Source organism: Littorina saxatilis, linkage group LG6 (genome assembly GCF_037325665.1).
Source record: "Littorina saxatilis isolate snail1 linkage group LG6, US_GU_Lsax_2.0, whole genome shotgun sequence".
NCBI classification, from domain to species: Eukaryota; Metazoa; Mollusca; class Gastropoda; order Littorinimorpha; family Littorinidae; genus Littorina; species Littorina saxatilis.
The window spans coordinates 11,245,645-11,258,119 of NC_090250.1; the positions used below are offsets into that span (position 1 = coordinate 11,245,645).

The window sequence follows — 12,475 nt, forward strand, 5'->3', positions numbered from 1 at the left end:
TTTTTATATTTTTAATTTTCAGAGCTTGTTTTTAATCCAAATATAACATATTTATATGTTTTTGGAATCACAAAATGATGAAGAATAAGATGAACGTAAATTTGGATCGTTTTATAAAAAAATTGCTAAAACAAATACATCCGGGGATATCATTCCCAGGAACTCTCATGTAAAATGTCATAAAGATCGGTCTGTTTGGTCTGAATCGCTCTACACACACACACACACGCACAGACAGACAGACAGACAGACAGACAGACAGACAGACAGACACAGACAGACACAGACACACAGAGACACACCGAGACACACAGACACAGACACACACAGACACACACACACACACACACACACACACATACACACACACACACACACATACATACATACATACATACATACATACATACATACATACATACATACATACATACATACATACATACATACATACATACATACATACATACATACATACATACATACATACATACGACCCTCGTCTCGATTCCCCCTCTATGTTAAAACATTTAGTCAAAACTTGACTAAATGTAATGAGGGTTTATTAATTTTAACCCTTGGTCTATTCGCACTTTCATGACGACTTGTTGTGATGCTGATTATTATTGAATTTGTGTATGTGTAATGATGTTGTTTACGTCTGAATTGTGTAGTGGCTATAAGTAATAACAACCCCCAAAACGGCTGGGACATTGACGACAAAAAACAAAACCAAAACAACACAACACCACTTTTTCACTGGCAAAGCAAGCAACGAGACGTCTATCTCTCTTGGGAAAAAATAGGTGGTCCTGAGAAGGACCTGTTGTAGAAGAAGGTGAAAGAGGCAAAGTTGTTATGCCTTGCCACCGGGAGCCTTGGTCTGGGACTTCTTGGGCAGAAGCACAGCCTGGATGTTGGGCAGCACACCACCCTGGGCGATGGTCACACCCGACAGAAGTTTGTTCAACTCCTCGTCGTTGCGGATGGCCAGCTGCAGGTGACGGGGGATGATTCTCGTCTTCTTGTTGTCGCGGGCAGCGTTGCCTGCCAACTCCAGGACCTCAGCGGCCAAGTACTCGAGCACGGCAGCCAGGTACACGGGGGCACCGGCACCCACACGCTCGGCGTAGTTGCCCTTGCGCAACAGACGGTGGATACGACCCACGGGGAACTGAAGTCCAGCACGGGACGAGCGAGACTTGCTCTTTCCCTTAACCTTTCCTCCTTTGCCGCGACCAGACATGATGCAAGTTGGATGATGTTTGAAAAATTCGTACGCAAAGCGAACGAATCCAATAATGCCAACGCCGACGCGACCGACCCCTTTTATACCCATCACTAGCCCTCCAACTGCACGTCGAGTCAACGGCAAAATCCACCAATGGCGAGCGCCCCTTTGGCGGCACTGCCGGCGCGAGTGTTTGCGCACTGTATAAAAGAGCGCGGTCGGCTTGGCGGCGCTACCTTTTGCGACTCACAACCCGCAGACGAATCAACCATGCCACCCAAAGTTAGCTCCAAAGGCGCCAAGAAGGCCGGCAAGGCCAAGGCTGTTCGCTCCGGCGACAAGAAGCGCAAGAGGAAGAGGAAGGAAAGCTACGCCATCTACATCTACAAGGTGCTCAAGCAGGTGCACCCCGACACTGGCATCAGCAGCAAGGCCATGTCTATCATGAACAGCTTCGTCAACGATATCTTTGAGAGAATCGCCGCTGAAGCTTCCAGACTGGCCCACTACAACAAGCGCTCCACCATCACCAGTCGGGAGATCCAGACCGCGGTCCGCCTCCTCCTCCCCGGTGAGCTGGCCAAGCACGCCGTCAGTGAGGGCACCAAGGCCGTCACCAAGTACACCAGCAGCAAGTAGACTCTTAAAACTGCTGTTTGGCCAAACCGGCAAACGTAAAACACACAGGTCCTTCTCAGGACCACCCACTTTTTCCAGAGAGAGATGAATTTCTCGTTGCCAACGAACCAACTCAATACACACTCAATACACAATACACAATACACAATACATGTACACAACAATGTCTCTCTCTCCTTCCCTATATTTAATTTAGTAGTCAAGGAACCAACGGATCCAACGGATCCAACATCTATCTCGGGGACAAAACTCCATTATAATATTTACCCATTATAATGTAAAAGCGTATAAGCATATAGTAAACATCCAACAAATAACCAAAACTACATAAACAAACAAAAAAATCACTTGTCAACCGTCAAATTAGTGTCATCAATATCCGCCGGCCGGCGTCACTACAATCTGTCTACTACAGCACTGTCACTGCATCAAACCGCTATCACCGCAAAACTGGCTTGCTACCTACATCGTCATCGTCATCGTCATCGTCATCGTCATCGTCATCGTCATCGTCATCGTCATCCTACAAATCATTTACTATATATCTCACGCATCTCACAAAACTCAACCAACTTTTACCAACCCTCAAAATATATCTGGTACTTTTATGGTGTTCTTTCTTTGTTGTTCTTTGTTGTAGTTCTTTGTGGTTAAAATAACACGTGAATAAACAGAGAAATCAAACGCCTACCTCGCCACTCAGACACAACGGACAAAATACCTGTTACTCTGTTGCAGTTTTCTAACACTAATTAGCGGCACACCCATTACTTTGCACAAAGTCGCCAGCCTCTTATGTGTAGCATATGTTCTCTCCTTCGCTGTCTCTCAAATTCCTACTGTCAAAACGTGTGCCGCTCGTAAAAGTGTTCACTTCACTTTTTCACAACTGCTTCTTTCGTTTTTGTCACCTTGCGCGCCCTGCTCGTATAACATGTAAAGAACTCGTCTTTGTACATACACACTTTTTTACAAGAGCGTTCACCTCAGCATTTATTTAGCTGTGAGCTGTGCACGCGTGTGTTAAGGTTTCATTTTTGTGTGCTTGCTTGTCAGTTTGTACGTTCCTTTCTTTCTTTATCATACTTTGTACCTGGTACTTTTGACGGCACACACACACACACACACACACACACACACACACACACACACACACACACACACACACGCACGACAGCACAGCACAGAGACCCCCCAAAAAGTGGCCCTGTACGGTAATGTTGCTTGAATCTTCGGCTGATGTCTCCACGGCTTTCATTGGCTAAAATCAGAGCGGCGCGCCAGGGCTGCGAATGCCTTTCCCATATAAAACGTCTCTCTAGTTCCTGGCTGCTCAGTCGACTCTAACTTCGAAATGGCACGTACCAAGCAAACCGCCCGTAAATCCACCGGAGGAAAAGCTCCTCGCAAACAGCTGGCAACCAAGGCCGCTCGCAAAAGCGCCCCTGCCACTGGAGGAGTCAAGAAACCTCATCGTTACAGGCCTGGAACTGTGGCTCTTCGTGAGATCCGTCGTTACCAGAAGAGCACCGAGCTCCTGATCCGCAAGCTGCCCTTCCAGCGTCTGGTGCGCGAAATCGCCCAGGACTTCAAGACAGACCTGCGCTTCCAGAGCTCTGCCGTCATGGCTCTGCAGGAGGCCAGCGAGGCTTACCTGGTCGGTCTCTTTGAGGACACCAACCTGTGCGCCATCCATGCCAAGCGTGTCACCATCATGCCCAAGGACATCCAGCTGGCCCGCCGTATCCGCGGAGAGCGTGCTTAAGTTGCCCCTCCAACGGTTCCGACTCCTCCAAACCCGGCTCTTTTCAGAGCCACCTTCATTTTTCCCAAAAGAGTTGGTCTGCTCTCGTTGCCATCCTAATTGTTACACTCGTAGCAACCATAAACATTTCCTTTCAACACCCTCCCTAAGTACTCGCACTATAGTCACACTCCATTTAACGAACCAAAAACTCCAGCCCTTGTGTTGTCCCTGCGCATATGATCATTTCAAACCCCTATTTGTCATCTGTATTTGACCAAACATCAACAGCTAATGCATTTCAACAATTTGCCTTCTCTCTCTGCCCTATGGACGGCTTTCTTGTCCAAAATGAGCACTCTCACTACAAAATCATGGTCAAGAATGCATTATTTCTATCCCGCAAATCGTTACTTTCTATCTCTAATGCAACACAACACCAATGGGAGGGATCCCTTTCTCTATGAGTGAAGCTCTGTGTGATGAGCACAAATGAATGAGCACGTCATAATCCATTCTGCTTGTGCGCCTATCGACACTGGTTGGCATCAAATTGACCCCGTCTGTGGCTTGAAGCGCTCCAATTTGATATCAATAAGTGATCATTTTATTTGCCTCTCATCATTTTCTTGACAGTTCCCTTTCGCTCAGTTGCAATCATACATCCAACCCCCTGCCCTCCCTCCTTCTCTTTTGTTTACGTAGCCAACACTTGTATAGATTTACGACGACACTATCAATGACAAAACAATAACAAACAATAGTGTTTTAATATGTAAACACGAAGGAGTTAGCAGTGGCAACGAGACACATTCAGCCCCTCTTGGGAAAATGAAGGTGGTCCTAAGAAGGACCGGAGAAGGGTTATTGTGGATGCGAGATCCGCGACTTGATGCGTCTAACCACCGAAGCCGTACAGAGTACGACCCTGGCGTTTGAGGGCGTAGACCACATCCATGGCGGTCACAGTCTTCCTCTTGGCGTGCTCAGTGTACGTGACGGCATCACGGATCACGTTCTCCAGGAATACCTTGAGAACTCCGCGAGTCTCCTCGTAGATGAGACCAGAGATACGCTTGACACCGCCACGGCGAGCCAGACGACGGATAGCGGGCTTGGTGATACCCTGGATGTTATCACGCAAAACTTTCCTGTGACGCTTGGCGCCCCCCTTTCCGAGACCCTTTCCTCCTTTACCACGGCCAGTCATGATGAATGTTTCTACGAGTCGTGCGATTCGAGAATGCTTCTCAGCTCGCCGGCGCAGCCGCCTTATATACAGCAGACGCGGGCCCGTGAGAAAGCAAAACACCGCTCCACAAGCGTGAACTTTGATTGGCTGAGAGAGCGAAGAGTCGCCTCGCTCTATTTTCACACCCACTGTCTGTGTCTGTGTCTGTGTCTGTGTCTGTGTCACTGGTCACTGTCACTGGTCACTGTCACTGGTCACTGTCCACTGTCACTGTCAGCAAATGTCTTCAGCTCAAGTAAAACACATCATATCTCAAATTGCTCATACCCAGCCCCAACCTGCAATGTGAAAAGTCTGTGTGGCAGGAATTGCAGCTATATGATCATTTAGATACATTGCTGCAAAGAAGGACATCATTATCATTATCATTATAGCCTGCGGCACATCGATTCAAGTTGTACATTCTCCATGTGAATGTGATGCAACTTGAAGCCTGCTCACTTGAAACGTTGCTTGTTGGCGTAGCAACTCGATTCACCTTACCTTCTTCGTCTTCTTGTTCTTGTTCTTGTTCTTTTTGTTCTTGTTCTTGTTCTTCTTCTTCTGCCTTCGTGGGCTGAAACTCCCACGCACACTCGTGTTTTTGCACGAGTGGAATTTTACGTGTATGACCGTTTTTTCCCCGCCATTAAGGCAGCCATACGCCGCTTTCGGAGGAAGCATGCTGGGTATTTTCGTGTTTCTATAACCCACCGAACTCTGACATGGATTACAGGATCTTTTCCGTGCGCACTTGGTCTTGTGCTTGCGTGTACACACGAAGGGGGATACGCCACTAGCAGGTCTGCACATAAGTTGACCTGGGAGATCGGAAAAATCTCCACACTTAACAGGCCGGGCCTGGATTCGATCCCTCGACCTTCCGATTACTAGAGGCCGACGTCTTACCACCCCGCCACAGCGCCCGTCGGATTCACCTTATCAATTAGGCTTCACATTCACTTGTCATCCACGTTTGTTTTGATGCGATCACCTACCGTAGGCAGGGTTCAGGCAGGCACCCGTGGTGCATGTGGTTGTTGGACAAAAGCGTTTTTGTGGCTGTGATTTGTGCATGCCTTGACTATTTTCATCTGTACAACATTGTGTATGTATGTATGTATGTATGTATGTATGTATGTATGTATGTATGTATGTATGTATGTATGTATGTATGTATGTATGTATGTATGTATGTATGTATGTATGTATGTATGTATGTATGTATGTATGTATGTATGTATGTATGTATGTATGTATGTATGTATGTATGTATGTATGTATGTATGTATGTTCCTGATATGACTTTATCTATGTGATTTGCTGGATGGCACAAAGCAGCCTCTGCCTGATAATAATAAAACAAGTCGCGTAAGGCAAAAATACTTTTTCAGCAAGACCGTATATTCGTAGCATCGTAAGTCCACCGCTCGTGGCAAAGGCAGTGAAATTGACAAGAAGAGCGGGGTAGTTAGTAGTTGCGCTGAGAAGGATAGCACGCTTTTCTGTACCTCTCTTCGTTTTAACTTTTTGAGCGTGTTTTTAATCCAAACATATCATATCTATATGTTTTTGGAATCAGGAACGGACAAGAAATAAGATGAAAGTGTTTTTAAATTGATTTCGAAAATTTAATTTTCATCATAATTTTTATATTTTTAATTTTCAGAGCTTGTTTTTAATCCAAATATAACATATTTATATGTTTTTGGAATCACAAAATGATGAAGAATAAGATGAACGTAAATTTGGATCGTTTTATAAAAAAATTGCTAAAACAAATACATCCGGGGATATCATTCCCAGGAACTCTCATGTAAAATGTCATAAAGATCGGTCCAGTAGTTTGGTCTGAATCGCTCTACACACACACACACACGCACAGACAGACAGACAGACAGACAGACAGACAGACAGACAGACACAGACAGACACAGACACACAGAGACACACCGAGACACACAGACACAGACACACACAGACACACAGACACACACACACACACATACATATACACACACACACACACATACATACATACATACATACATACATACATACATACATACATACATACATACATACATACATACATACATACATACATACATACATACATACATACATACATACATACATACATACGACCCTCGTCTCGATTCCCCCTCTATGTTAAAACATTTAGTCAAAACTTGACTAAATGTAATGAGGGTTTATTAATTTTAACCCTTGGTCTATTCGCACTTTCATGACGACTTGTTGTGATGCTGATTATTATTGAATTTGTGTATGTGTAATGATGTTGTTTACGTCTGAATTGTGTAGTGGCTATAAGTAATAACAACCCCCAAAACGGCTGGGACATTGACGACAAAAAACAAAACCAAAACAACACAACACCACTTTTTCACTGGCAAAGCAAGCAACGAGACGTCTATCTCTCTTGGGAAAAAATAGGTGGTCCTGAGAAGGACCTGTTGTAGAAGAAGGTGAAAGAGGCAAAGTTGTTATGCCTTGCCACCGGGAGCCTTGGTCTGGGACTTCTTGGGCAGAAGCACAGCCTGGATGTTGGGCAGCACACCACCCTGGGCGATGGTCACACCCGACAGAAGTTTGTTCAACTCCTCGTCGTTGCGGATGGCCAGCTGCAGGTGACGGGGGATGATTCTCGTCTTCTTGTTGTCGCGGGCAGCGTTGCCTGCCAACTCCAGGACCTCAGCGGCCAAGTACTCGAGCACGGCAGCCAGGTACACGGGGGCACCGGCACCCACACGCTCGGCGTAGTTGCCCTTGCGCAACAGACGGTGGATACGACCCACGGGGAACTGAAGTCCAGCACGGGACGAGCGAGACTTGCTCTTTCCCTTAACCTTTCCTCCTTTGCCGCGACCAGACATGATGCAAGTTGGATGATGTTTGAAAAATTCGTACGCAAAGCGAACGAATCCAATAATGCCAACGCCGACGCGACCGACCCCTTTTATACCCATCACTAGCCCTCCAACTGCACGTCGAGTCAACGGCAAAATCCACCAATGGCGAGCGCCCCTTTGGCGGCACTGCCGGCGCGAGTGTTTGCGCACTGTATAAAAGAGCGCGGTCGGCTTGGCGGCGCTACCTTTTGCGACTCACAACCCGCAGACGAATCAACCATGCCACCCAAAGTTAGCTCCAAAGGCGCCAAGAAGGCCGGCAAGGCCAAGGCTGTTCGCTCCGGCGACAAGAAGCGCAAGAGGAAGAGGAAGGAAAGCTACGCCATCTACATCTACAAGGTGCTCAAGCAGGTGCACCCCGACACTGGCATCAGCAGCAAGGCCATGTCTATCATGAACAGCTTCGTCAACGATATCTTTGAGAGAATCGCCGCTGAAGCTTCCAGACTGGCCCACTACAACAAGCGCTCCACCATCACCAGTCGGGAGATCCAGACCGCGGTCCGCCTCCTCCTCCCCGGTGAGCTGGCCAAGCACGCCGTCAGTGAGGGCACCAAGGCCGTCACCAAGTACACCAGCAGCAAGTAGACTCTTAAAACTGCTGTTTGGCCAAACCGGCAAACGTAAAACACACAGGTCCTTCTCAGGACCACCCACTTTTTCCAGAGAGAGATGAATTTCTCGTTGCCAACGAACCAACTCAATACACACTCAATACACAATACACAATACACAATACATGTACACAACAATGTCTCTCTCTCCTTCCCTATATTTAATTTAGTAGTCAAGGAACCAACGGATCCAACGGATCCAACATCTATCTCGGGGACAAAACTCCATTATAATATTTACCCATTATAATGTAAAAGCGTATAAGCATATAGTAAACATCCAACAAATAACCAAAACTACATAAACAAACAAAAAAATCACTTGTCAACCGTCAAATTAGTGTCATCAATATCCGCCGGCCGGCGTCACTACAATCTGTCTACTACAGCACTGTCACTGCATCAAACCGCTATCACCGCAAAACTGGCTTGCTACCTACATCGTCATCGTCATCGTCATCGTCATCGTCATCGTCATCGTCATCGTCATCGTCATCCTACAAATCATTTACTATATATCTCACGCATCTCACAAAACTCAACCAACTTTTACCAACCCTCAAAATATATCTGGTACTTTTATGGTGTTCTTTCTTTGTTGTTCTTTGTTGTAGTTCTTTGTGGTTAAAATAACACGTGAATAAACAGAGAAATCAAACGCCTACCTCGCCACTCAGACACAACGGACAAAATACCTGTTACTCTGTTGCAGTTTTCTAACACTAATTAGCGGCACACCCATTACTTTGCACAAAGTCGCCAGCCTCTTATGTGTAGCATATGTTCTCTCCTTCGCTGTCTCTCAAATTCCTACTGTCAAAACGTGTGCCGCTCGTAAAAGTGTTCACTTCACTTTTTCACAACTGCTTCTTTCGTTTTTGTCACCTTGCGCGCCCTGCTCGTATAACATGTAAAGAACTCGTCTTTGTACATACACACTTTTTTACAAGAGCGTTCACCTCAGCATTTATTTAGCTGTGAGCTGTGCACGCGTGTGTTAAGGTTTCATTTTTGTGTGCTTGCTTGTCAGTTTGTACGTTCCTTTCTTTCTTTATCATACTTTGTACCTGGTACTTTTGACGGCACACACACACACACACACACACACACACACACACACACACACACACACACACACACACACACGCACGACAGCACAGCACAGAGACCCCCCAAAAAGTGGCCCTGTACGGTAATGTTGCTTGAATCTTCGGCTGATGTCTCCACGGCTTTCATTGGCTAAAATCAGAGCGGCGCGCCAGGGCTGCGAATGCCTTTCCCATATAAAACGTCTCTCTAGTTCCTGGCTGCTCAGTCGACTCTAACTTCGAAATGGCACGTACCAAGCAAACCGCCCGTAAATCCACCGGAGGAAAAGCTCCTCGCAAACAGCTGGCAACCAAGGCCGCTCGCAAAAGCGCCCCTGCCACTGGAGGAGTCAAGAAACCTCATCGTTACAGGCCTGGAACTGTGGCTCTTCGTGAGATCCGTCGTTACCAGAAGAGCACCGAGCTCCTGATCCGCAAGCTGCCCTTCCAGCGTCTGGTGCGCGAAATCGCCCAGGACTTCAAGACAGACCTGCGCTTCCAGAGCTCTGCCGTCATGGCTCTGCAGGAGGCCAGCGAGGCTTACCTGGTCGGTCTCTTTGAGGACACCAACCTGTGCGCCATCCATGCCAAGCGTGTCACCATCATGCCCAAGGACATCCAGCTGGCCCGCCGTATCCGCGGAGAGCGTGCTTAAGTTGCCCCTCCAACGGTTCCGACTCCTCCAAACCCGGCTCTTTTCAGAGCCACCTTCATTTTTCCCAAAAGAGTTGGTCTGCTCTCGTTGCCATCCTAATTGTTACACTCGTAGCAACCATAAACATTTCCTTTCAACACCCTCCCTAAGTACTCGCACTATAGTCACACTCCATTTAACGAACCAAAAACTCCAGCCCTTGTGTTGTCCCTGCGCATATGATCATTTCAAACCCCTATTTGTCATCTGTATTTGACCAAACATCAACAGCTAATGCATTTCAACAATTTGCCTTCTCTCTCTGCCCTATGGACGGCTTTCTTGTCCAAAATGAGCACTCTCACTACAAAATCATGGTCAAGAATGCATTATTTCTATCCCGCAAATCGTTACTTTCTATCTCTAATGCAACACAACACCAATGGGAGGGATCCCTTTCTCTATGAGTGAAGCTCTGTGTGATGAGCACAAATGAATGAGCACGTCATAATCCATTCTGCTTGTGCGCCTATCGACACTGGTTGGCATCAAATTGACCCCGTCTGTGGCTTGAAGCGCTCCAATTTGATATCAATAAGTGATCATTTTATTTGCCTCTCATCATTTTCTTGACAGTTCCCTTTCGCTCAGTTGCAATCATACATCCAACCCCCTGCCCTCCCTCCTTCTCTTTTGTTTACGTAGCCAACACTTGTATAGATTTACGACGACACTATCAATGACAAAACAATAACAAACAATAGTGTTTTAATATGTAAACACGAAGGAGTTAGCAGTGGCAACGAGACACATTCAGCCCCTCTTGGGAAAATGAAGGTGGTCCTAAGAAGGACCGGAGAAGGGTTATTGTGGATGCGAGATCCGCGACTTGATGCGTCTAACCACCGAAGCCGTACAGAGTACGACCCTGGCGTTTGAGGGCGTAGACCACATCCATGGCGGTCACAGTCTTCCTCTTGGCGTGCTCAGTGTACGTGACGGCATCACGGATCACGTTCTCCAGGAATACCTTGAGAACTCCGCGAGTCTCCTCGTAGATGAGACCAGAGATACGCTTGACACCGCCACGGCGAGCCAGACGACGGATAGCGGGCTTGGTGATACCCTGGATGTTATCACGCAAAACTTTCCTGTGACGCTTGGCGCCCCCCTTTCCGAGACCCTTTCCTCCTTTACCACGGCCAGTCATGATGAATGTTTCTACGAGTCGTGCGATTCGAGAATGCTTCTCAGCTCGCCGGCGCAGCCGCCTTATATACAGCAGACGCGGGCCCGTGAGAAAGCAAAACACCGCTCCACAAGCGTGAACTTTGATTGGCTGAGAGAGCGAAGAGTCGCCTCGCTCTATTTTCACACCCACTGTCTGTGTCTGTGTCTGTGTCTGTGTCTGTGTCACTGGTCACTGTCACTGGTCACTGTCACTGGTCACTGTCCACTGTCACTGTCAGCAAATGTCTTCAGCTCAAGTAAAACACATCATATCTCAAATTGCTCATACCCAGCCCCAACCTGCAATGTGAAAAGTCTGTGTGGCAGGAATTGCAGCTATATGATCATTTAGATACATTGCTGCAAAGAAGGACATCATTATCATTATCATTATAGCCTGCGGCACATCGATTCAAGTTGTACATTCTCCATGTGAATGTGATGCAACTTGAAGCCTGCTCACTTGAAACGTTGCTTGTTGGCGTAGCAACTCGATTCACCTTACCTTCTTCGTCTTCTTGTTCTTGTTCTTGTTCTTTTTGTTCTTGTTCTTGTTCTTCTTCTTCTGCCTTCGTGGGCTGAAACTCCCACGCACACTCGTGTTTTTGCACGAGTGGAATTTTACGTGTATGACCGTTTTTTCCCCGCCATTAAGGCAGCCATACGCCGCTTTCGGAGGAAGCATGCTGGGTATTTTCGTGTTTCTATAACCCACCGAACTCTGACATGGATTACAGGATCTTTTCCGTGCGCACTTGGTCTTGTGCTTGCGTGTACACACGAAGGGGGATACGCCACTAGCAGGTCTGCACATAAGTTGACCTGGGAGATCGGAAAAATCTCCACACTTAACAGGCCGGGCCTGGATTCGATCCCTCGACCTTCCGATTACTAGAGGCCGACGTCTTACCACCCCGCCACAGCGCCCGTCGGATTCACCTTATCAATTAGGCTTCACATTCACTTGTCATCCACGTTTGTTTTGATGCGATCACCTACCGTAGGCAGGGTTCAGGCAGGCACCCGTGGTGCATGTGGTTGTTGGACAAAAGCGTTTTTGTGGCTGTGATTTGTGCATGCCTTGACTATTTTCATCTGTACAACATTGTGTATGTATGTATGTATGTATGT

At 47.0% G+C, this 12,475-nt stretch overlaps 8 protein-coding genes across 8 annotated transcripts; 4 read left to right on the forward strand and 4 right to left on the reverse strand.

Annotated features, from left to right (window-relative positions):
- Positions 1-566: 566 nt before the first annotated feature.
- On the reverse strand, positions 567-1,461 carry LOC138968488 (histone H2A-like). The gene has a single exon (XM_070341060.1). The coding sequence runs from the start codon at positions 1,337-1,339 to the stop codon at positions 857-859; it is 483 nt and encodes a 160-aa protein (XP_070197161.1). The 5' UTR covers positions 1,340-1,461; the 3' UTR covers positions 567-856.
- Positions 1,462-1,936, forward strand: LOC138968490 (histone H2B, gonadal). Its single transcript, XM_070341061.1, has one exon. The coding sequence runs from the start codon at positions 1,502-1,504 to the stop codon at positions 1,868-1,870; it is 369 nt and encodes a 122-aa protein (XP_070197162.1). The 5' UTR covers positions 1,462-1,501; the 3' UTR covers positions 1,871-1,936.
- Positions 1,937-3,202: 1,266 nt separating this feature from the next.
- On the forward strand, positions 3,203-3,730 carry LOC138968131 (histone H3). Its single transcript, XM_070340695.1, has one exon. It carries the CDS (start codon positions 3,225-3,227, stop codon positions 3,633-3,635), a length of 411 nt encoding a protein of 136 aa, XP_070196796.1. The 5' UTR covers positions 3,203-3,224; the 3' UTR covers positions 3,636-3,730.
- Positions 3,731-4,212: 482 nt separating this feature from the next.
- LOC138968132 (histone H4) lies at positions 4,213-4,867 on the reverse strand. The gene has a single exon (XM_070340696.1). The coding sequence runs from the start codon at positions 4,822-4,824 to the stop codon at positions 4,513-4,515; it is 312 nt and encodes a 103-aa protein (XP_070196797.1). The 5' UTR covers positions 4,825-4,867; the 3' UTR covers positions 4,213-4,512.
- A 2,195-nt stretch (positions 4,868-7,062) lies between these two features.
- Positions 7,063-7,957, reverse strand: LOC138968491 (histone H2A-like). Its single transcript, XM_070341062.1, has one exon. It carries the CDS (start codon positions 7,833-7,835, stop codon positions 7,353-7,355), a length of 483 nt encoding a protein of 160 aa, XP_070197163.1. The 5' UTR covers positions 7,836-7,957; the 3' UTR covers positions 7,063-7,352.
- LOC138968492 (histone H2B, gonadal) lies at positions 7,958-8,432 on the forward strand. The gene has a single exon (XM_070341063.1). The coding sequence runs from the start codon at positions 7,998-8,000 to the stop codon at positions 8,364-8,366; it is 369 nt and encodes a 122-aa protein (XP_070197164.1). The 5' UTR covers positions 7,958-7,997; the 3' UTR covers positions 8,367-8,432.
- Positions 8,433-9,702: 1,270 nt separating this feature from the next.
- LOC138968133 (histone H3) lies at positions 9,703-10,230 on the forward strand. Its single transcript, XM_070340697.1, has one exon. It carries the CDS (start codon positions 9,725-9,727, stop codon positions 10,133-10,135), a length of 411 nt encoding a protein of 136 aa, XP_070196798.1. The 5' UTR covers positions 9,703-9,724; the 3' UTR covers positions 10,136-10,230.
- Positions 10,231-10,712: 482 nt separating this feature from the next.
- Positions 10,713-11,367, reverse strand: LOC138968134 (histone H4). Its single transcript, XM_070340699.1, has one exon. The coding sequence runs from the start codon at positions 11,322-11,324 to the stop codon at positions 11,013-11,015; it is 312 nt and encodes a 103-aa protein (XP_070196800.1). The 5' UTR covers positions 11,325-11,367; the 3' UTR covers positions 10,713-11,012.
- Positions 11,368-12,475: the final 1,108 nt, after the last annotated feature.

Excerpts from the sequence above, each read along its gene's own strand:
- LOC138968488 (XM_070341060.1), bottom strand. The coding sequence starts at position 1,339 with ATGGGTATAAAAGGGGTCGGTCGCGTCGGCGTTGGCATTATTGGATTC.
- LOC138968490 (XM_070341061.1), top strand. The coding sequence starts at position 1,502 with ATGCCACCCAAAGTTAGCTCCAAAGGCGCCAAGAAGGCCGGCAAGGCC.
- LOC138968131 (XM_070340695.1), top strand. The coding sequence starts at position 3,225 with ATGGCACGTACCAAGCAAACCGCCCGTAAATCCACCGGAGGAAAAGCT.
- LOC138968132 (XM_070340696.1), bottom strand. The coding sequence starts at position 4,824 with ATGACTGGCCGTGGTAAAGGAGGAAAGGGTCTCGGAAAGGGGGGCGCC.
- LOC138968491 (XM_070341062.1), bottom strand. The coding sequence starts at position 7,835 with ATGGGTATAAAAGGGGTCGGTCGCGTCGGCGTTGGCATTATTGGATTC.
- LOC138968492 (XM_070341063.1), top strand. The coding sequence starts at position 7,998 with ATGCCACCCAAAGTTAGCTCCAAAGGCGCCAAGAAGGCCGGCAAGGCC.
- LOC138968133 (XM_070340697.1), top strand. The coding sequence starts at position 9,725 with ATGGCACGTACCAAGCAAACCGCCCGTAAATCCACCGGAGGAAAAGCT.
- LOC138968134 (XM_070340699.1), bottom strand. The coding sequence starts at position 11,324 with ATGACTGGCCGTGGTAAAGGAGGAAAGGGTCTCGGAAAGGGGGGCGCC.